Source organism: Corvus brachyrhynchos, unplaced genomic scaffold (assembly GCF_000691975.1).
Source record: "Corvus brachyrhynchos isolate BGI_N302 unplaced genomic scaffold, ASM69197v1 scaffold27, whole genome shotgun sequence".
Lineage (NCBI taxonomy): Eukaryota > Metazoa > Chordata > Aves > Passeriformes > Corvidae > Corvus > Corvus brachyrhynchos.
In genome coordinates, this window is record NW_008239139.1 from 1,090,513 (window position 1) to 1,115,342 (window position 24,830).

General features: G+C 43.4%; 1 protein-coding gene across 1 annotated transcript in view; it reads right to left on the reverse strand.

Moving 5' to 3' along the window:
* Positions 1 to 24,830, reverse strand: part of TMTC1 (transmembrane and tetratricopeptide repeat containing 1) — a 138,205-nt gene that overhangs the window by 81,476 nt on the left and 31,899 nt on the right. Inside the window, exons 6-7 of the mRNA XM_017739963.1 lie at positions 5,510 to 5,591; positions 4,454 to 4,557 (exon numbers count right to left, since the gene is read on the reverse strand). Coding sequence (XP_017595452.1) covers positions 4,454 to 4,557; positions 5,510 to 5,591 — 186 coding nt within the window. The remainder of the gene's footprint in view (positions 1 to 4,453; positions 4,558 to 5,509; positions 5,592 to 24,830) is intronic.

A 24,830-nucleotide genomic window follows, 5' to 3' on the forward strand; every position in this document is an offset into this window, starting at 1 on the left:
CCTGGGTAGGCATGAGAGCAATTTTTACCAACGTTGTTGTTCTCCCTTCTCTTAGAGTGTTAGAAGTGTTGGGAATGATCCCTGAATGGGATCCCTGAAAGTGATCCCCTGCAGGGATTACACGCAGGGCCAAACTTAAGCACCTCTAGGCGCACAATAGAAAGCACTGACAAGCCTGGCAGAACTTCACCACTCAGGGAACATGTGCAAGCCTGGCTGATTAAGAGTTGACATGTCACAGGGGTCTATTTTAATGCTAGTTTCTAGCCTAAGGTCCATGAAAACTCCATACCAAAGTAGTTCCTACACTTGACTTCTACTTCCTTGGCAGAACTGGCTGGCACAGGGACCCATTTTCCCAGCACAGGTCTCTGGTTTGCCTCTTGGTAGTTCATTCCCTTTGAAGTTACAACTGGGATGATTAAATGCATTGCTCAGAAAACAGTCATAAATCTCTGTGAAAAGGATTATGTGCCAGTTTTTATGTATAAGCACTTCTTCAGCTTTCTGCAGCACTGAATTCTCATTTACCTGATTGAAACAGCAAAGGAATACAGAAAGCCAGCTTACAGAGAGAGCAGTTCAACCACAGGACAATGTTATCTCAAGGCAGTCCAAGTAGAAATGCATTAACTATTTAAGGAAGCACCACAAATAACCTGCTTCATGCCCAGAGTGATCAGTCACCAGAGATCACAAGGCAAGTGCCAGAAGAAATTAATATAACTTGACTCCCATAGTTTTTTTAAAAACCAGACTTTTAGTTACAAATTATAGGTAAGATTTAATCTGTGTCACACAGTTTGAGACATGCTGCACAATGGATTTTTCCCTTGTCTTGCCACAGTGTTGGTATATCCAGAGGCCTCCTAATTCTTTCCCCTCAAGAATGGAAGAAGAAAGAAACATTGTGCAACATGTCTGGAGCATGTCAGCCCTCCACTCAACACCCTCCTAACTCCGGAGCTGCACTTTCGGTACACTGCTTACACAAAGCTGCGTAGCCCTCAAAACCTTTCTAATTGCATTCTCCCTCAAATTCTGCCTAAGATAAGCAAGAATGTTTGAACAGAGGTTTGGGATTGGGTTTTCTATCTCAAATATCGCTTACCCATAGCAGATTTTGAGATCAAAGTCTGTGTTCTTTAAGGTAAGGCCACAGGAGACAGTACATCCCTCCTGCAGTGCACAACAGCCTGATGGACAGGCTTTCATGGCAGGGCTTAGGAATAGCAGGATTCCAAACACCTTCATTTCTGCCTCCACTGGGAAAGGGAATGATGGACACATCTCATCTTCTCAAACCACCTTTGCCAAGCAACACAATGAAGGGCAATGAAATGTAGCTTTCATTTATGTCACTAAGCTTTGAAGTATTTGGGAATATCGCTTCTCATTTTAACAACAGTAATTTAGTGAGCATGCTGAACAGATGACTGTTTTTAAAGACTTACAAACTGTCATTATTTCAGCATATTTAGCCTTTCAATTGTTAAATAAATCATTATCTGTCTACTTTAATTTGTGTTGTCCAAGAATGGAGACAGGTTACACAGAACACATAGGCATTTTCTAAGGCCACACTGAGCCACATCAAAGGTCTATCCAGCAATGACCAAAAGTCAGTGCCAAGTAAAGCATGTAAGATGATAATTTTTCCCCAGTTCCTAGCTGGGGAGTTGGATGAGTTGGAGTTTCTGAGTTGGATGTGCTTTCTGCATATTTAGTAGCCTGGATTTCTTATTTCAACTTGGCAGATCTCTCTTGGAGCCTGCATAAACATCCAGCACACTCCTGGTATCTTGCAGGAAGAAGCTCTCCAGCTCAACTACCTGCTGCAAGCCACTTCCTTGCCTTGCTTGGAACCTGTCTCCTCTCAGATTCATTTGATACACCCCAAGTTCTACGTGCCCCCCTCCTCCACACAATCATGGATGCACACACCTCTCACACCCCCAGTCTTGTAATTTACACCGTATCAGCTCTAAGGGATGACAAATTCTGACCTCATGAGTCACTACTTTTTCAACCCCCTAACTTATACCTGCCCCTAATGTTGGCCCCAATAAACCCTGCAAAAGTTACAATGCTCCGTTGGGTTCATCCCGTGCCAGCTGAGACCCCAGCTTCACATCTAACTTCATGAATTTCACAAAGACTGCCACACATCTCCAAACGACTGTTTTTCTTTTTTATTCCACTGTTATCAGCCTTCCTTCTAGTCCCACAGAGCTGGCCAAGTCTTACAATAAGTTTCAACTTTGTTGAAAACCATAACATTTACCCTGGCGAGACGTGCACAAAAACCACATTTCCAGCTCAAATAAGGACAACTCTTTGAAAACAGAAACTCCCATTTGTTACCTAAATGATCTTCAGAGTTACAAAACAACTTGCCCACTGCCTGAAACTAACCCTTGCTTCAACCACAGTGACAGTGTTAGTAATCACTTCAAGAGCACTACCCAAAACTGATCTTCCTTTTAGTTTCTCGTCTTGACAGCAAACTTAGCTCTTCCACTGCCTTCTTCCCAACTCAACCCAAATTGCAATTAACATCTTAGCTTCAGTGCTGTGTCCTAATTACTGTCTTCAAAACCTTGTTGAAAACTTCCCACACCAGCTCTTCACATGCTGCTGCACTGTAGCTGTCCACAGCTGAGGAACATACACTGCTTAGGAGCTTCTCTGAGGCTGGACCATACACACAGGCACTCCTGTGGCCCTCCTCTGGACTCACTCCAACAGGTCCATGTATTTCCTGTGCCAAGGACCACAGAGCTGGATGCAGTGTGCCAGGAGAGGTCTCACAAGAGCAGAATCACCTTCCTCGACCTTCCTGGAAACCACACCTGTGCCACTTCAACCTTGCTATCTCCAGCTGACATCCCAGTCCTGCACTTGGGATGACTGGCACAATGCCAGTTCAGCAGCAAGAGCTTCAGCTCTGACCACGGCAAGATAAAGTCTCAGGTTACAGTTATAGCCTGAGTCTGAAAGGGGAGGAAGTTTTGGAAAGGTTGTTGCCAAGATAAGGGCTGTGGTCAGAGGGTGCATCATGGGCTGTCAGTTCAGAGACAGTCACTGGGTCTCTGTACCTGCAGGACTGACACTGAGACCTGCTGAAGGGTTGGGTTTCCTGAATGGAAGATAAAGGTTTCTGGGTAAATTGACTAAAATGAGGATTAAGATCAAGCTCAGCAGAAGTGGAAGAACTGGGATAAATAAAGGGTTTTAGAATCCCTTCATAACAGTAATACTGCTTTTTACTGCAGTGGATTTCCTTAATTACATTTGGAGTAGGTAGGTGTTGCTGGACTGCAGGTGAAGCTGGGGCTGCTGCTGGGCCCAAGGGAGGACCTCAGCCAGCAGCACTCTGGCTTCTTTTTCCTAAGCCTGCTAATAAAATCCACAGTGCCAGTGGTAAAAATAGTCACTGTTTCATACTCTGAGAATGACTCAGATTTTGGGTTTAGAAAACCCTCCCCTGTCATTAGAATAGGCAAAGAGACAAACACGCAAAAGAACATGCACAGAAGAGGTAACTGAAATTAGGCCAGGATCATTTGTGACTTGGTGACCTCCATCTCAGGATAAACATCTCAAAAAGGGACAGCAGCAAATCCTTCACGCTGTGCTGCACCGAGTCTGGCATTAATAACTCCACCGGAAACAATCACATCAGAGCTTTCCAAACAAGACAATGTGCTTCCTGGAAGCACTTTTAGCCTTGATGGTAATAGGAGCTGTTGCCACGTTATCATAAAGGTTCCCCAAATGAGATCCAGTCCAGTTCTGCAGCAGATGTTGGATAAGGATTGCTTGATTGTAACCTGTGTCTCAGCTGCAATTCCACTGTTGGAATGAGGAGCCAGCAAGGCCAGAACATGACACACAGGAAGACTCCTCCCATTTTCATTTGAGACATCGGGAAATTCCTGCAGAAGCCTCCAAATTGTCTTTCAGTAGCTAAACAGAGCAAACACTTGTGCACATGGCCCCTCCACCTTCACTGCTCAGTCACTGATACTACACCAAGAGGCATGGCGTAGTATATTTTTATACAAACTTCAGCTGAAGCAAGAACTCTGAATGCTTCCACCACCCCACATCTCAGGAGCAGCCAGTTTTAAGATTTAGAATTATGCCTCAGTTACTGGGCTTTCCAGTCCTGTGCTCAGGCAACTAAACCTTATTCTTTGGGCTTTGCGTAAAAATAAGCACACAATTTTCAGTAGGAAAACAGCTGTAATACAACCCTGCAGGACCTGCAATGTGCTTTGGGGTTCAAATAATTCTGGTTGCTTTCTATTCTAGACAGAGCAATACAGAGAAGTAATTAAGACAACAAAACAAGTTTTTTTCATTCTCATCTGCAAACCATTTTAGTGTAGGAAAATGTAACGTCAAGACCACACTTTTGAAAACTTTTGTTTGACTGCTGTCATCGTACCTCGTCAGTAAATACGGTGAGAATGAGGCTGGATTGTCCTGCTCTGAAAACATCGGCATGGAACCTCCCATTATCCAGAGGCGGAAATACAACACGAGGATCACCTTCAAAGAAGAACATCTCCGTTAGCAATGCACTTCTACGAAGAACTAAGTCCTCCAGCAAACGTCTTGTTGTGATAGCTCTCCGTGCTGTGCAAAGCCAGTCAGCTCAGCAGTTTAGGCACAACTCAAGTTGGCCACCTTACACAGGGTGACAAACCTGCCAGCCCCCAGCACAGACAGCACACTGTGACGTTGTGTGTCCCTCTGCCGTGCCTGCATTACTGACAGCAACTGGCACATCTCAGTACCCACCACAAAGGCAGCATTCTGAAGGACAAATCCTTCACTCTGCTGCAGTGTAGACTGCAGAATTTTGCTACTGACTGCTACCTAAATGCAGAGGGAAAAATCACGGCTGATATTTTAAAAGTTCTTATCATTTATCCATGCTGGCACAGGTGTAAGGACAAGCTCCATCGGTGCTTCTCATGCTGTGCAATCCTAATTCCTGGAAGAATTTCTGCAAGCTGCCACTCCTTCACCTTTCTGGTAACCGCTTGTCAGGGGACAAGCAAGGGGATCTGGCTCCTGGAGCAGCACACCCAGAACATTCCCATGGAAGTGCTTGTTTTCTCCTCTGCAACATGCTGAGTCTTGCTTGGAGCGCATCAAGCAGCAGTTTTTCTTATGACTTACTGAGCCCTGCATTGGCATTAACAGCATGTCACTGACCAGGCAGCCCAGTGCCACCGAGTCCCCTGTATTTAGGGCAGGAAATACCTGCAGGTGATTACACAGTTGCAAGGGCAACCACTATAAATCTAAAGGTTTGAGCTGAAAATACAGTAATATTCTTGTTTCTGCCCAGCTGAAGTTTTCTAGACTAATTTTCAAGCCTAACTTTGTATTAAGATCTCCCATGTGAGCTTTCAGAGTCTTCTGGGATACTACTATGCATTGCTCATTCTCATCAAATACACAGAAATACATGGTCAAGTCCATTCCTACTTACGTAGCTTATCACCAAAGCAGCTCTCTTCAAAAAAGGCCTTGCAGTATACAAGAAATTCTGGTTGTTATTTGCAGTCAGGTAGCTGAAATATAAGGAAACAAATGTTTGTTGAAGTACTTTGGAACACTAACTCATTTTTCAAATGGAGAAAAATGTGTACATTGATTTAACCACCCTAAATGCAGTAGTAATGACATCACTCCTACTCTTCAAAGATCTTTCCACATAAGTAAAATACTGAGACTAGTTCAAGTAATACACACCGTAATACATTGCAGTTTTGCCATCAAAATATGGTTTTGATGTGTTTGTTAGTTTGTTGGGTTTTTTTTTTAATCTTCAATTAACTCCTTAATCCTCAGAAAAATCCCATGTGGGTCTCAGTGAGATTGCTGTCTTCAGACTCCCAGATGACTACACGGAGACACATTTTTAAAAGGTCACCCAAAGAGAGCAATTCAATTTTAGACTGTGATTAAAATGCAAAAACTCCTTGTTCCCAGCTCTCTGCTCAGTCTCTAGAGAGAAGAATAACTATCTAGCAGAACTGATTCTAAGCATTTATTTTGGAGCGCATTCTGCACGTTTAAGTTTCATCACAAGTCTGCTGACAAAGTGCTGTGACAATTAATTGCACAGACACAAACACACAGGTGGCTTACTGTTGTAGGAATGTTCATAAAACCCTTCCTGTTTCTCAATGAGTAAAATTAAACTGTACTGGGAGCCAAAACTACGCATTTATTTTAATACAGAGTAGAAGCACTTGCCAAAGTCTAAGGAACTTTCTTAATATAACAAACAGTGCCATATCCATGATATTAATTTCATGATAATTCCATTTCTATTGAACCTTACAGATGCTCCATCATTGTAATAAAGAAATGACAAAAAGAAATACAGAAGAGACAACAGGAATATTTTAAGCATATAGGAGGTAAAACTATTGAAAAAAGACAACTTATTTTAAGAAGTTATATATATCAAGGAAACAAAATAAATTCAGAAGGAAAACATTTGCAGGTTCTTCTGCATAACATACAATCAGTATCAGGATACTCTATTTAAATGATTTACAAAACCTGCAGTTTGTATTGCAACACCTTCAAGCAAGTTACCTTTCCAAGCATGAAATCCTCATATGTTTCTCCTGTGAACATCGAGCATATAAAACACATCTTATTTCCTCTCCAAATTCCTTAAGACAGACTATCGCCTGATTGCTTCCACCCTTCAAGTCTTTGAAAAAACAAGACTGAAGCACTTCCTAATGCAGCCAAGAGTCTTTAATATCTGGGGTTTTGTTCAAATTTTCTATAGTAGGAAGTTCGCAAGCCTGGTCACCATGGCGAGATGAAGAAAAGATTATACTGCAGAAAAAAGCACCAGGGCAAAGCCAGCAAGAAACAGAGGCAGCATTTACCAAGATGAAAGAAGTACATCTGGATGTTCTGTACAAAAGAACTGCTCTTCAGAAAACTTTCCCTAAGTGCCATGCCTAAAACTAGGGAACTAAACCACACAGTGTAAAGCAAGCCAGATGACTTTCAGTCTTTGGTGTCTACTTATTGTCAAATGTTGACATTTAAGCACCAAACCTGACTTAAATGTCAGACTAGTCTTCAAGGGCTGAACGCCTCAAAGTGCAAAGTTTCTTGAGTTCCCACTGATTTTAATCAGGCTCCAGCAAGTACAAGAGAGATGAAACTAAGCCTTCAGCTTTTTCTCCCCATGAAAGGTCAGGTTGGCCTTCAAGGGCTCACCATGGCCTGGCTCCAAAGCCCACTGGAACCAAAGGGAAAGCCTCTCACTGACTTTAACAGCATTTGGACCAAACCCCAGGCTTTTGTCCCCTACTGGAGCCCTTTATGAAACTCAATCCCCTCGTGATTTGCAGCAGGAAGTGTTTGGTTGCACTTTGTTTACATTTTTATGTGTGGAGAGAGGAGAGCCTTCTATTCATCACACTGTCTGACTCTTTTCAAGAACCTGTTTTCACTTCCTTTTAACTCTCTGCAACACTTTAGACAGGAATTTTCCATTACAAGTATTTGCTTTAGGTGGAATTATTCTGGGAAAAGATCAACTAGAACAGTTCAGCTCTTTCTCCAAGGCTTCAGTTACAGACAGAGGAGCACTTTTATCAGTGTCAAGAAGTCTGCCAACTTCATCCTTGAGAAACAGCATCACCTTGCATCAGTGACCTAAAACTTGTGGGGTGGCCATCATCTCCAGGCCGTGCGTTTGCTCTCTACCCATGGTGAGGCAATGAATAGTTCAATTAAGAAGTGAAACTTTTCCATTTTGAGAAAGCTGCTGTCCTGAAGTCTGTGTGGAAACCGCAAAAGATACCATGGTTCATTGCTCAGCAATCCTGCTCTCCACGCATCAGATCGACCTGCAGGAGTGGTATAAATGGACAGGTCACACTCAATGCCTCAAAGATTTACAAGAACCACGTGGTTTTACAGAACACCTCACTGGGCTACCACCTGTGCCAGGGAAGGTAACTAGTAAAACATCTCCCATCTAGTGCAGGTGAAAGAACAACACACAGTTTGTGTATCAAAACCAAATGAACTTCAAGCGAGACCTGGATGAGGAAATTGGATACGTGTCAGTGACAGACAGCATGTAAAATGCAGTAGCTTTTTCCATGTAAAATCTCAGCTTGCAAACACATCTAAGGTTACACAGAACTTTGCTCAGACAACCTTAAGATCAGCCAAAGCTCTTAATTTTTCTTTAACCAGAAGAAGGAAAGAAATTACTATTTTAACAGTTAAACTGTTTTATACCCCTTTTTAACAGCTGTCTTGTAAAAAGTCATTTACAGGTCAGATTTCCCTGCATTGGCCAACCTCTCCAGGCTGCCAAACATCCCTCTATTCATGGGAACCACTCCCTATCACCTGCTCCACCCCAACCAGCACAATTGTGGTGCTAAGAACATGCCAAAACACACACATACATCCGCTCCCACATGAGACTGGGCGTGGGATGTAGTTAGGCAAAGTGTGTTGATGGTAGCACCACACAGCAATACGCTACCTCCGGAGTATGTGAACATTTCAAGGTGTGGATCTTCCAGATTTTCCTAAGAAAATTATAAAATTAGAGGAGAAAATCCAGATCATCAGGTTCACTAAACAAGTGTGAAAAGAGCCCATTTGGGCAGGGGTTCCACTTCTGCTTCATGCCAGCTTTCCCACAAAGCAACCCAGCATGTAATTATCTGCTTGCTATCTTTTAAAAGCCTTTCAGGAATACTTCCCAAAGCAACCAGAATCACAACAAATAATAAATCCAAGAAAAGCTTAATAATGCAGGGACTTCTCTCACACAGTTCAAGCAGAGGCCAAGACAGATATTTGGCAGTCTCAGCTTCCTGAAAAGCATCCTGGAATCAGTTACATCATCAGGGCACTCCGAGGTTCTATAATTGAGCAGGGTAGGTGGCCCAGTAAAATTCAGTATGGTGCAGTTTACAGGAACATACACTTCACTGGTACCAGATGGACTCTGGGTTAATCAAAACAAACTTCTCTAAGAAGCAGGCAGCTTTTTTAATTTGCCTGTGCCATTGGAGGCACCTCGACCTTACAGAACAGTGTGGGGCAGCTCCTTGGCTGCTGGTCATTGCCACAGCTCTGTGAGCTATTGGACCACAATTGGAAAGAGGTTTACCCCACACTGCAGCTGACTCAGCTTTGGCATTAAACGTGAGCTTGCTCTGTGCTGTCTTTGAAGGCTTTCTCAAGGGGAAGCAAATAAACAACTGAGATCTATGATGGACTCTCCACCAGGAATGTCTCAAAGACCAAGGTAAGTATGGATAAGTGTTGCTATATCAAGAGATTGTTTTGGCCAGGTCCCTTCACTCTGAGAGGATCATTGCTCTCATTTATATTCTTCTTAGGAAGCAGGTCCAACTCCCAGCAACCACCAGAGTTTTGAACTGGCACTTTCAAACTCCTAACACTACGGGAAGCTATTGGGAAGATGAATATAAAAGCAAGGTTGTTCTCTTATTCTTAATTATTGGTAACAGTAAGACACCTCTAATCAAGAACCTTTTTAAACTTAGAAGGGGCTATTTTAAGTACATGCCAAAGCTTTAAGTCATTGATAGATGCACAGACTAATTCCAAACCAGCTTGACAGAGTCCCCTGCTGAGAATAAGCAAGTTTTACAGGAGCCATATTCTGTCTGTAGAGACCACCTTACCTTTCCTACTTAAAGAGGACTTCCTTATCATCTGTCCAGGCAGCTGCATCTTATACTGGAGAAGTATCTTTTTTAAAAATCCAATATATCTAGACACATCTGGGTATTTAACTTGCTTAAAGCACTTGTCTATTCAGGGAAACAAAATACCAGTCATAGCTGCAGGTTTTGCAAGGGAGAAGAAAAGCCCTCCTGCTTCCTTCTTTATGAGTAGTCTTGACCTTCCCCACAGCATGTGTGTGGCATCCTTGCTCCTTATCTCCCTGGAGAGCCTTAAACCCCAGCTACCACTCCCCATGCAGACCTAGATGCATAAACACACACAAGCAGGAGCAGTTTTACAGACTCTTTTGGGAGCCATGGAGAAGTTTTATGAAAGTCACAACTGCCTTAACTCATTTTCACTGATAATATCATGTATTCTTTGTGTACATTTTCAGTTGTGACCGTATTTGGAATTTTTGCTGTTTACTGGATTTTTGGGGAAAGCAAGGGCAGGGCATTCACAGCAGAGAAGGTGATCCCACTCAGGGCTTTTCCTTATTCTCTTCAGCAATCCATACTTCATTCTGTGTGGGATGAAAGTAGAGGAAGAAAACTGGGAGGAACAGGGAGAGGAGGAGAGAGAGGCACAGTAAGGGATCAGGAATAGAAAGAGAAAAAAAGGAAAGTAGCAAAATGCACTTAACAGATCAAAGATGTGACCGAGAACATGAAAAAGGGTTTCTCTTCATACCAGACATTCCACCGGTGCAAGGAGGAGACAAAGTGGAGGAGGGCTAACAGGAAAAATAAGACCTCATCAAAGTATGGCCACCAGATCCGCCAGGTCTCGGGAAACCGGAACACCATGCCTGCAGTTTAAAGCTTCCCTCGATTTCAGCCATTTTATTTCTTCTGCATCACACACACCTGAAGCATAAGCTCATTTTTCCCTGTCCTAGTCCAGTGAAAGGCTCCTATGGAGGTAATTTCAAGCAACTGCACTATAAGCAGCACTGATAGCAGCTTTGGCTGCTCCCCACATTCAGCTACAAATCCCTTTTTACAGCTGCTTGTGCTTTTAACAAGCTTTATTCATCCGGGCTGAAAATTTTCTCTTCCAGGAGTTTATGTTAAGCTGAAACTGTTTTCTTCCTTGAAAGTGTCAAGTAAAACAGTTCAGCTTTTCCTGAAAAAGCAATTAGAGAGACCTGCCCATGTTGATGAAGTTCTGAAACCACTTCACTGGGAAAACTCCATGGTTCCATAGTTTGGAGTGGGGATTTGTTGTTTAGTAGAGGGACTGCAGAGATGCTGCTGGCTTTGATTTCAGTGACAACTGACTGTTTCTGGGCATGTGACAAGCCACTGGGAAAAGATCTCTATTTGCAATGCTCACTAGAGATCTGTAACAATTCCCCAAGGTCTCCAGCCCTACCAAACACCTTCTAGAAGGAACAGCATCAGACTTCCCTTGCATTGCTCGTGCAGAGCCATTGAGATACGAGATTCTCTCTCCTGCAATGCCTGTATCCAGCCTGGAGACCATTTGCTTGGACTGCAGAGGGCTGAAAACATGTGTCTGAAGGAAAGGCTATGTGAGTATGTGTTACAAGGAAGAGAGGGGATAAAGGGAGAAGAAAGGAAGGCAGGCACAAAGAGGAAAGGGAGGGGAAAAAAGATGAGCCAGGAAAACATACATGGCAATATTCAGACCTCTGCTGCTGTCAGAGATCCAGCGGCAGTATCCAAAAAAACTGCTGCCACTGGAGCTCCATTCACTGGTGTTCCCAGTGAGCACTCAGGAGCTGGACTGCAGCACAGGAAGCAGGAAAACCCTTGCTTTCCCCTGAGCAGCTGCACTTGCAAAAGCAGCTGTGCTTTCTGTGAACCAGCCTAGCAGGAGCAGATGAACCCAAAACCACACAGGACTCCTACAGGCTGACTGCTGCCTTTGTGGCTGCACAGGGAAGATGTGGCAGAGCTGGAATACAGCCATCCACAAGGTACAGCACCACATCCATGGAGCACACTCACTCTGCGTGGCCAGGCTTGGCAAGGGGGCTGCGTGCACAGGCAGGGAGCACGAGGTCTGCACGGTATCTAAAACTCTTCCTAATCACAAAAAACTACCTTACTTGACAGCTTTTATGTGAAGAAAGGAGGAGGTTATCCTCCTCTCATGCACAAGGCTCTGTTACCCTGAGTGTAAATTATTGAGGTGTCCCTGGGAATCAAGTGTCCCAGTAAAAATTTACAAACAAGCCATAAAAAATGTGGATGCCTGCTGCCTTGCTTTGATGCTCTCTGTAAAGAGTTTCATGTCACTAAACACACACTGGTCCAGCTAGGCTGTTAACTTACAGAAGGAACCATGGTAACTTTAACATTATATACATGCAATTAGGGAATTAAGGATCTAACTTTTTGCTGTTGTCTTTGACAAGGATGCCAATAAGTGAACTTTAAAAGAAAAACAACCAACAAACAAACAAAAAAAGAAAAATGCAGAGAAAGGGCACAGAAATCAATGTCTGTGAGACTGTCACTGGTTTTGGTGATCCTCCTTTATACTCCATGCATCATCCCTAAAAATGGGATAGGCACTGATGAGAAGCATAGGGGTAGGTAAGAGTCAGCTGGTCCCAATCCCAAACCTGAAACAGCTTTTTAAGGAATTTAAACTATGTTATTGGTACAGAGTTTGGCTTGAGGAAGGAGGGAAGAAAGAAAACTTTTATAGGCAAAGATGCTCTCAATCAGGGCAAATGCTCAGTTGTGGGTTGTTTGGTTTTTTCCTTAAATATATTTGCTCAACTGAATTATATTTTATAAGTCATCATTTGGAGTCAGGTCATCCCCAAAAAAACCTTTTGGAAATGCTTGGAGAGGCACATAATGGTTTAGCTGTGAGCATTTCTGGTAAATCAAGTCGAAGTGGTAAGCAAAAGTCTGGTTTCAGAAGGAAATATGGGCACAATTTGCAAGGAAATGCAGGGAGACCACCTGAACCACTGGGAAAGGCAGCCTGAAGAGCACTGCTTTATTTCAAAGCCTAGATGTTTGGAAGTTTTTTTTATTCTGAAACTACTTGTAAAATTCAATTTAAATCCACATTTTGCACTTAATTGAGGAGGGGGGGGAAAAATTAGGCATCCACAATTCGAATCCTTGACTTTGCAATAACAGGATGAAAAGAGGAGCAGTCATCACACTGCTTTGATGAGGGAGGGGGACTGTGGACCTTCAGGACAGTAAACCAGAATGTGTATTGGGAGATTGGTCCCTTTTCCAAAAACTATTCCCCATCCTTCAGCTACTTAAAACACAGCTTGCTGCAGGTCAGTACTAAATACTTCAGGAAGAAGGTACTTCCTTTCTGGAAAACTCTTAATCTGACATTTTATCTACCCTGTCCCTTTGCTTCTGTCAGATTAAATAAAGCAATCCATAAATATGCCAAAGCCATCTCTAAATACAAAATAAATGGTCAAAAACTCCAACCTTCCTCACTTTTTTCTCTTAGGAAAAAGTCTGTTATTTTTAACATCCTCAAAAATAGCTTGTTCTTTTTAAATATGAATTACATGAGTCTGTTAGCGATATAGTGAAGAATCAACATTCTTCAGAGCTGATATCCCTTCAGAGAAACTTTTTGATGTTTGCAATCAAATGCAACTCAATGCCAAAGTTATACTGCAACACAGAGAGAATCTGGAAGAAAACAATTCAAAAATTGGCAGCCAATTACTTCTTTTGTCAGCAGCCCTGTAAGTAAATTGTGCCTGTGCTATTACTGTTGGCATGAAATACCAAACACTATACTTCCAACAACTTTTATTTCTGTTGCTTTTTCATACAAACATCTACAAATCCTTAAATTCTTCAAATTAAAAATGGACTGGTTCTTTCATCACATACATTTGTGGTTCAGTTATGATAGGGTTCATCTGTGAAAAATAAAAATTAAAATCTGCAATAGCCGGTAAAGATTAGTGGCTTACTTTAAATGGATTTCCTCTGCAAAGCTATTCTTTATATCTCATCTAAACAGATAATAAATGGTAAAAGCCAAAAAGCACATCAATAAAAAAATAATCCTGAAACTTGGCAGAATTATAAAAAATAATTACATTTTATCCTATTTTGACCACAATTCAGTCTCATCTATTGCCAGAAAAATAAAACCACAAATGTTCCAGTCTTCTTTAAGTCACTAAGATATATTCACTTTGAACTGCATTGGCAACTTCCAAAAAATAAGCAGTAGCAAGAAAACAACACTATTTTGTAGTCTCCATCTCCACAGAAGTAGGCTTAAATTCTGAAATTTAAAAGCCTGGCAAGCATGAAAGATCCTCTACAGTTTCTCATGGAAGTTTATGGAATATTGCACTCAGCCAAAAATCCAAGCAGCTTCTGCCTTGGGGATTTTGCCACAGCCTGTAACACACCCCCAACCTTTTACAGGATGGGGCTGGAGCTGACAGTGAATAACCACACCTTCCCACCTGACTGAGAGCCTCTGCCCAGGCAACCCATGCTAGAAGCACATCACCCACCTGGCTAGAGAGAAAACACATGGGGAAGTTTGTTCCAGGCTTGTTACCCTCTGATGCTGCAACAAAACCAATCCAGAGACTCTTGCTTGGTTTACTTACAGGAAACAGGTATTTGCATTAAACTAAGAGAGTCTTTTTCTTTTCTTGTTCTCCTTTAGTATTTGCACTGCATATGTTTGAGCCTATCATTAAACACAAAAAATAGCCCTTGTTGAAAACCTAAGAGAAAAATACCAGCCAGCATGAGTGATACTGCCAACCAGGAAAGATAGAGAGCTGCTGTTATTTCTGTATTTGAGTTATTGATTAAATGTAACATCCCTAAAGCAGCCATCAGAATTGCTATTCTACAAACATTCCTAGAGAAATAAAGACTTATTCCAAGTGCCAATCACATACACTCCTGTGGTTAAAATGCAATTAAACAAGTAAAGCATCCAATATACCTACAAGCCAAACAAAAACAAGTCATGGGAAGCTGAACTGGGGAGTAAAAACAAATGTAAGATTTTTAAAACATAATTAAAAAATGGGAAGTGTCAATACAGACTGTTCTTTGTAAGTCATTGAAAAAACTTTCAGGTTACAGGTACATGTATTATTTATACTCAGGCAAAAGGGGCCTTTTCCAAAGTATGTCTCAGGGCAGGAGGTTGCTGCAGTGTTTTCTGAGGAACAGAGAAGCAGTGGAGTGGAGTTTACCTAAGTGGCTGCTGCCTGTCAAAGCTTCCTCCAGAAAGCACCACCTCACCCAAGTGCACTTTACTTGAGCAGGGCTGTTTTGTCTGCTTCGGTTTCGATTCCTCGAATTGATAGCTCAGGGCTATGATGGAGAAGACACAAAAGGGCACTTTTCACAAGGGCCAGAAAGAAACGGATTTTACAAGATGGATGCAATGAAAGAAGGCAAAGCCTTGATGAACATATTGTGCTTCGGGCAACTTAATAAAACTCACATTACAAAAATCACTATAAATCATCTGCATGAGTTTAAACTCTTGCCCAAACCATACGTGCTGCATTACCCCATGGGCTGCTCACCTCAGGGACAAATAACAACTCTGACCAACTCTCCAGTACCTATTACAGAACAATAAACCCCTGCTCCCTTTTTTGGTTATTGAGGGGTTTTTAACTCTAACAAGCTTGTTTTAGAGCCCTGAGCAGATCCAGGAGTCCCTCCCTTTGCAAACAGCCACCTGACAGCACACCAGAGCAGCTGTCTCCAGAATTAGGACAGAGACATCGAAACACACAGAGGCAAATTGATCCCATCGATCTCTCAGAGAGTTGAGAAGCACACAGTCCTCAGAGACCTTTATTATTCCACTCTGCAATGAAAGGGCCTGGCAGTAAATTAGAAAGAGCCAGTTTTATAAGCTGGGAGGGAAATGATTATAGAACATTATAGAACTGTAGCAGTTCAGGGATCTTCCAGCTGGTTTAAATGATTTGGCTTCCTTACAAACATACTGAAAGGCAAAAAAAGGGAAAACTTCTAAAGGTCAGCCATGAGTGCTGTAGGTACCCCCATGAAGCAGAGTTACCAATTTATTCTCAAGCATTTAATGTAGAGACGGGAATGGGGAGGAAGGAGGAATACAGAGGGAGAAAGGAGGTTACTGCATCCATTTGCAAACATGGAACAAGGAATACCTTACACAAATGAGCAAAATAAAGAGGGACCAGAGAGCAACACTGAGCTCCACTCACCACAGCAGGCAAACGCTCAGGTATAAATTCATATTTCCCCAGGAAAGTGCTGAACTGACCCCGCTCTGCCCCAGCTCAAAAGGTGGCTTTTGCTGCTGAGTGAACTGCCTGCAATTCTCAGAAATTCCCAAAGAGAACAGGAGCTGATTCTTTGCCTCCTTCTTTTTGTTTTCTTGTTTTATTACACAAGCTTAGCTATTATCTGTGCCATACTGAAAGTTTCGCAGGGAAGCAGTAACATTTCTAAAATGCCTGGAGAGGAAAGAAGTGTTTGTTTCAGTTGAAACTTTTTGGTTATTTCAAGCCAGATTTGCAAATAGCTTTGCCAGCCCCAAACTGCACTTTGGTAAGCTCCACAAGAAAAATTCATGGAGTTGCACTGACCAGCCTTCAGCAGCCCAGGCTGGTGGGAACAAGAAGGAACATCTAAATCACTTCCTTTTTCTATTCCGCCCCTGGGAGAAGTGTGACTGTTACTAAATCTAGCTATTTTTCTACATTTCTTATTTAGACAGTGTCCAAAATAGAAACAAAACATGTTGTTTACTGAAAAATGCTTTCTTTTCCTTTTCATTTTGGGGGGGAGAGGGGTTTGCAGATGGTTAGGGCTAATAAAAAACAGTGTCATTTAAGGAAAGCCTTTGAGGATGTCTAAGTGTTTGGGGTTTTTTCACTGGGATGAATCTAATAAATTAATTTTCACCCTGCTGGGAGTCAGCAGGAGCTTGCTTGTGTTCCCTCCTTCCTCCAAGGTCAGCAGGCCACCCTCTGCTTTGGTTTCTCGCCCTCCGTGCCCTGCGCCTGTCCCTGGGCACAGAGCGAGGCTAATGGCCAGCTGTGGGGTTGGAGCTGATGCAGACATCTGATCAGGATCCTGTGTCTGCCCCTCCAGTAACATCTGCAGAATAGGGACTCTGTTGTACCATATCACACCCCTTGCCTCAGCCAACCATCTCCCAGTTGCACACAAGCTCACTTTAAAAATCAAACGTGCCAGACACCTCATTTATTTCAATTTCTCTTTCTCTCTTGCTGATCTGTCTTCCTGACTCTGCAAGGCCAGATCTGATAAAAATAATGTCAGCATCCAGCAAGTTATGGTAAAGGAAGTCAAAACCCTACAGACCCCATTCCACTCTCACTTCTGTCAACAGCTGGCTCTTGCTGACTTCGCAGCAGGAACCATAACTTCTTTCCCCTTCTTTATGATTATTTTTTAGAACAACTCTTGGTAGAGAGCCAGAACTTGATGAAGAATGAGACAATCCCACCGGGTGCGATCCATCAGTGTCCTGCCAGCATTCCTGATGCTGACCAACCCAGCATTCAGGATTTACAATGCTCATGTGAGCACATCACTGGCCTGGATCATCTCCCCCACCCAGGAGGGGATGCTCCCTCTCTTGCCCTCTCTGCTCTGCCTCAGACAGTGCTCAATGGGAATCTGACAGATCAAACTCACAAAACAAAGCACCCCAAGGCACACACTAAAATCCTGGTGAAAGCTGTTAGAAACCCCTGCAAGAACAGTGGCAGCAGAGGGGTATTCAGAAAGGTTGGCTTTTGTCAAGGGAAACGAGCACCCCATGCACCCTTTCAGATCAGCAGTGAATGGGGAGGATGCAGAGCCATCCTCTGCTCTGAGCCATCATCTGGGGACCCTCTTTCTCTCTCCCTCAGCAACAGAGAGCTCATCTCCTGTGAACTCAGCTCCCTCAAACCCTACACTGTCCAGATGCAGCTCAGGCTTGACAAAAATAATTAGAGTGACTACTGAAGAAAAACACCTTTTGGATCTGGTATTTCTTGTGTGAAAGAGTGCAAGATGCTTTCACCTTTTTGGCAAACCTGCCTTTGAGTTCACAGCAACTGATGCCAGCTTTGATGGAAAAACATGTTGCTGAGCCTCAAAAAGCACAGGGCTAGCTTTCCCTTTGCTGCTCTGTGGGTCAGTCAAAGAGACAGATTCATAAAAGGAAAAGCTTCTGTCATCTCACAATACCAGCACACAGACAGGCTGCCTTTTGACAGGAAAAAAAGTAAGATGACTACAAATAACGTTGATATGGTAACACATGCTTAAAATCAATAATGAGAAGGCCAGAGGAGAGCTTATCCAGAATCCCAAGTGCCAGCCAGTCTTACAGCACTTTGGCAGAGGCAGCTCTGGAAAAACAGGGTGGAGATACTTGCTTTATGGCTTACAGCTTGTCTGTCGATGCAGTCACACCTCAGCCATCTGCTTCAGCCAAACCCCAGGGACCAAACAGTTCCCAAGATGCTGAATTTGGGCAGGCTCTTTGGGACCACAAACCTCGGGTCTGAGGGGGAGCACGTGGCTGCCCCACAGCTGCTGAATCCCACCAGAGTGTGCACACCTCAATCACTGCCGCGTTCAGCATGAGCTGCACTGCTGGGCTTCTCCTCAGACACACATATTTTGGTAACTATCACCTCTGTCTCTGTGTATGTAGGCAAGCTGTCCACCCTACAGTCTACCACACTACCTGTCCACAGGGTCTCCAGGAATGTATAAGACCATGGTCACACTTCCCCTCAGAAGTTTCACAGATTTCACCTCCAGAATAGCAGAGTGGATTAAATGAAACAACCCACAGCAGTGCCTAGCACAAAAAATATGGCAACATCACCACCACTGGAAATTAAATGGGAGGACATAGGACACAAAATTCCTTGTGCTCTCAAAAGAAGGAACTAGTGTGTGTGCGTGGCACACTGTACCTTCACCAGCAAGTAAACACTTTGTAACAAGCAGCTTTGAATCCCAAATGGCTTCCCTGCAATTTCCAGAAGCACCAGTTATCCAGCCTCCCAGATGTCCTCAAGCTGCTTCATGGACACTTTTAAAAGCAAGTGTGTAGAAAATGCAGAACTGTTCCCATAAGGAAGCTAACCGTCTTAGAGGAACCACAGGTGTGACTCCTAACATTCCTAACATGGGTTTCCACAAGTGTTATTTTGTAAGCAAGGCAACCATGCCAAAAAAATCCCCAAGCACTGCAAACACCTTTCTTAAGCTTGGGTTAACACTGAGAAGTGGGTGACGTCTTCACCAGTTTTGTCCTGCTGCCGATTTACATCTCAGCACTGTGGTATCAGCCTGAAACAGAGACCTGCTTCAAAGCATTCATAATGGAGACTGGGAAAAAGGGCTTTCCCAGTCAGACTGAGCTGGCATAGTTTATATAGGACACACTCAGGATCTTTACCCTACTGTGGGCTGAAAGCGATCCAGAAGTTTTGTGGTTTCCATTCCCTTAACTGCTTAAAAAAAAGGATGTGCTCCATCATTTAAGAGAACAGCTGACACATTTCTAAGTTTCCTTTTAATTTCTATCATGAGTATAGAGAATGGGAAGGCTGTGTAAGGAAATACTGCTTCAGAAATAAACTAGTGCAATATGAACATTGTTCCTAAGATTTCAATAAGGATGACTCCCACCTTCAGGAAGAAAGACACCGGACTCCATTTACTTAAAAAAAAAAAAAAAGCTTTTATGAGACTAAAGTTTCAGGTTACATGAGTTAAAGAAAGGCAGGTTTTTTTAACCCACCAAGTTTGGACTTTTTACCTGTCAATTTCTAAACCTAAAAACCTGTTCAGTTTTTTTTTCCTAAACTCTAAGGCATATGCTTTTCTCCAGGAGACTGAACCACTGCCAAAACCACACTGCTATTCAAGGATCTTAACATGCTTTGCAAAAACATTAATTAAAACTCACACAGCAAGAAGAAGGGAGTAAGGCAGGATCTTCTATTTCACAGCAAGGAAAGCTTCACTACAAAAAAAAAGGACAAAAAGATTTGACAACAGACCAACCATCTGCAGAGAACAGCAGAGGGGATGCTGGGAGGGCAGAGAGGTGCAGAAGAAAGAGTAAAACCCAGCATTTTATCTCTTGGCAGTGCTTTTGCTAGACTGTGCTCCTATTATGCCATATTAAGTTGGTTGAGATTGAAAATGGTGATTTAAGACTCAGTTTCCTTACTCCTGGCCCTCCTCTACTTTCTCACCACACCTACACAATTGCTGCATCCAAATACACCACTGGCACCATCCCGAACAAAGCAGTTGCTAATTGTCATCTCTCGTTACAAGGACGCCTCATCTGTGCTCCTTTTGAGATTTATCACGTCGCCATTACTCCTCTCTGCAGCATCATTTCCCACTCAAGTGTGGCAAAATAAGGCAATAGGTACTTAAATGCAATTTGCTACATGGTCTGCATTAATTTCTTAGTGTCTTCTTAGAAGATAGTACCTAATCCATAACTATACATCCATTTGCTTTACAAATATTTGGACCAAAAAAAGTAGAGCTAAAGGGACAATTTGATTTCTGCTGGATTTTACACACTCATTACTTCATAAAACACCAACACCATTCCACCAAAGTGAACTAAGGTTAGGAAAGCCCATAATAATACATCCTTACCACCATGGCAGGGCTAGAAAGGAAAATAAAGGGGCTTGTTCACATCAGACATCATTTGCTGCTTTTGCAATTGTCATTTCCCTTAAAAAAAACCCCAAAAGCAGGTTCTTGGTGACTGGTGACTGCTCAGTACTCCTACAGACAAAAAAGACAACCAAAGAGCTGTGAGTTCAGCAGAAAAACAATGCTTTCCTGAAGGCAGCAGGTCAGGGAACATTGTGATTCTCTATCCAGGAGGCTGGCACACATCCTAAGCAAAAGTTCTATCCACTTGAGCCACCCAGAGCAAGCACAGCATGTAGGCAGGAAGAAGGAACAAAGCAGGTGAAAGTGGGGAGCCGAGCTGCTTGGGCTGTTTCTTAACATAAATAGCTCCATATAATAGATTTTACTGAACCAGAACTTTACCAGACGAGTAGAGAAGAAATCCGTAACCCCTCACACTTGTACATTTTCAGCTCTTTGGACCTCAGTACACAACTGACACCGTGGCTGCTACTCAGAGCAGATAGTGTGGCATCCATGCATGAAGTCGTCCACTGCCTGACACCAAAGGCTCCTCCTTGCCACAGAAATGTTCAGTCTTCACATCAGGTCGAGACACTGTATCACAAAGTCTATTTTTGTTACAGAAAAGAAGGTTTTCAGATCAAATCTGTTTCCAAAACAAAGGAATTCACCTCCACAGGCCTGCCAGGGAGAGGGGAGGACAACATTCCTTCCTCTGCTCTCAGGAAATTACTTACCCAACTGCTAGGAGGTGTTAAGACGGCTGAGTCTCTTCCTGATGCCAATATTGAAAGGTGTCAAATGCCTTCATATCACACTGCTGTCAGAGCATGGTGAGGGAGCCGAGCACCACACATCCAAGCTCATGCAGAAAGTTTATTTTGTCTCCTCTGATCCAGAAACACTTCAGACCACTAATATATGCAGCTCCAAGATATTTCCTCTCTGGCTTTTTTTCCTTTAGCTAAAAAGGAGTTGGTACCATTGCTGAGTGATGGGTGCTTCTTAGTCAGAGCTGGAAAGCAACTTGCCTGAAGCTGATGCTCAGCAGCTGATGGACAAACTACCCTGCCCACAGAGGACTTCCCTTACCCTGCAGCAACCTGAACTACAGCCCATCCACCAGCCCATCCAGCAGCAGCTGCTGTATTGTCTCACATGTCCATGGAGGCCAGCTGCAGCCAAGAAAAGAGCCCAGCTTCACCTCATGGCTGAAGAAAAGTCAGTCAGCCCTGGAGCTGGGCCAAGCATGGGGATCATTGTATCTACACATCTTCCAAGGGGGACAGAGATGAAAGAAGCACACACCCTTCCCCTGGAGATTTAGCATCCCTTTCAGACTGTCCAGACAAAAAGGAGCAAATCACTCTTATCCAGTAAAAGGCAATCTTTCTATGGGACTTCATAGATAGAAATCCATGGCAAAGACAGAAAAAAAGCCAGATGTCTCTCTGGGAAGACAATCCTCTGGGAAGCAGAAGTACACTATCAGGAAAGGAAAGACAATCATCCTTTTCTTAAACTATGATTTATGTTATCTCTGCTCACAGGCTAAATCATTTTCACAGTCACTCAGACTCTGACATAACAGGCAAGCAGCACCCCATCAGCATGGCAAAGGAAGCCTATCCAACACACTCATGGAAAGGGAGCTGGGGTCTCCAAAAGGCCTGATAGAATGAGAACTAAAGCCTCTGAGAGTCCAGAAGAAAACAAGAAGCAGCAAGTTTCTTTGCTAACATGTGGGGAAAGCGTTGATATTTATATTTTTGGTCCAGTTTTAAGTTTCAGTTCTCATCTCACTTAGACATGTTTTGCACTAGTGTACAACAAGGCATAAGCACAAGCCACTGTACAAAATAGTTCAACTTCATTTTTCCTGCATGCCAGTTACCAAGATGAAGCAGGAGGCTCTCTAGTGCTTCACTCACCTATAAAATGACCTTAAATGTATCTGGTGGGGATCCTGGTGGTGGTTTTTTTATCCCTTACATTTGCACTTGCTGATGTATTTTGTTCTGTGCTTTCTCAAAATGGTTGCAAGTCAGAATGAAAAGCTTAAGTTTCTGAAACTGCTGATATTCTCATGGCACTTGACCAAAGGACATAAATAAAAATGAAAACAAGCACTCCAAACATACGCTTCTCTTTGGCAAAAGCAAAGGCAGCTTCTCTGGAGAGTCTCAGCCATTGTCACAGCACAAAACCTGCCTAGAGGAAGCCAGTAAGAAGGTTACTATGTTATTTAGTAACAAGAAATAGCAATCCTCTGTGTCCCCTCCCAAGAAACACTTAGGAAATAAAGAGTTGCGCTGGATTCTCAGACTTTAACTCCAGTTTTGTAGCTCACTTGACAGTCTCTCTAGTTCTGTGTGCCCGCACATTAACACACAGGCAGGAAAGGGAAGGAGGATAAAAGAGATGCACAAACACAAGGATTAAGTGGGCAAAAATTGGCTATCAAGGCCTTTAGGCAAGGAAAAGAAAGCTTTCCAGGCAAGCTTGTCAGACAAATAGCCTTCCAAGGGGAGCCTTGGAGACAATCCAACTGGACACACGCAGCACTGAGCTAGTCTGTGAAAGGAATTACATAACTGGCTGTGCATGATAAGAGGTTCTATGTCTGATGAGCCAAATAGTCCCTTACCACCTGATGTTCATTTGACAGAAGTGACCATCTGCAGATTATCTTCTGGATTGTATTGGTTTCCTTAGGTTTGGGGCTTTTTTCTTTTACTGAATCAGAGAGTATATCTCCCTTCTTACTAAAGCCACAGCAAGTCCCATCAGAGAAGCAGACCAAGAAAATTAGCATTAACAGATTGGAAAAGGCCTTTAAAATCAATGATCTAAAATTCACCAAGCCTAGTTTAAGAAGGTGAGAAGACTCTCAAGAGGCAGGTTTAGTGAGCTGGTGAGATCTGCACTGAAATCCCATTCCCTAAGCCTGCAGTCTTATCATGAGGATACTGGAGATGTGGAAACCTCCTCTGTGCTGAACAGGAACAGAACTACAGCAATCAGCGCCAGCTGTTCTGCTGCAATGACCCAGTAATCATCATGATTATGTGTCCCACTTACTGGGGGACTCTGCTAGAGGGATTAGCAGATCGTGATCGTCACACTAAGCTCTACTCAAAAAAGCATTAAACGTAAGGACCTGAACGTTCAAAATAATTTCCTGCTTAAGTACCTCAGTGTTTGGGGTGCCCAAGAGAAGACAATTCCTAACTGGCAGAGAGCATTACCCTGCAGGTGATAGCACAGGGAATCCCACATCTCAAAAGCAGGCCCTGGGAGCACCATCTGGACTCGCTCAAGAGCCCTGCAACGTTATCCAGTTGAAAAGGCTTTGCTAAATCCTTTGACACCGTCTCCCAAGAGCATTTCTCTGGAGAAACTGGCAGCCCGTGGTTTGGACAGGTGCACTGTTCGTGGGGTAAAAATCTGGGTGAGGGCCAGGCCCAGAGAGTGGTGGTGAATGGAGTTATATCAAGCTGGGGACCACTCAGTGGTGGTGTTCCCAGGGCTCTGTTTAATACCTTTATCAATGATCTGGACAATGGGATTGAGTGCTCCCTCTATCAGTTTACCGACAACACCAAGCTAGGAGAGAGTGTTGATCTGCGAGGGCAGGAAGGCTCTGAAGAGGGATCTGGACAGGCTGGATCAATGGGCCGAGGCCAACTGTGTGAGATTCAACAAGTCCAAGTGCTGTGTCCTGCTCTTGGGTCATAACAACCCCTGCAGTGCTGAGAGGAGGTTGTACTGACCTGGGGGTCGGTGTCTTCTCCCAGGTAACAAGTGATAAGACACCAGGAAATGCCCTCAAGTTGTGCCAGGGAAGGTTTAGATTGAGTATCAGGAAAAATTTCTTCACTCAAAGTGTGGTCAGGCATTGGAACAGGCTGCCCGGGAAAGTGAAAGAATCACCAAACCTGGAAGTGTTCAAAAGACACTTTGGGGCTATAGTTTAGTGGTGAACACAGTGGTGCTAGATTAATAATGGTTGGACTCCGTGATCTTGAGGGTCCTTCTCAACCTTAATGATTCTATGAAAACTAAAGTCTTCTCCAAACATAACTTGGGGGATGACCACGTGTCATCGGTTAGCAAGCATAGTCCCAGAAGAGATGTCCTTGCAAAGGAAGCTTACAGCTTCCTCTGCGACCTGACAGAACCTATCAGCTGGCCAGTTTGAATATGGACAATTCTTTGAGCCACTTAAAGTTGTGACTGCCTCTGTGATCCACACTTACGAATAGACAAACCCCCCACATCTCTCTGTCTCGTTTCCGGTGCTGGGACAGGTGGCTGCAGGCCCCGTGCGGGGGCCAGCGGGCCCCGGCCCCGCCCCCCTCCGGCCAGGCG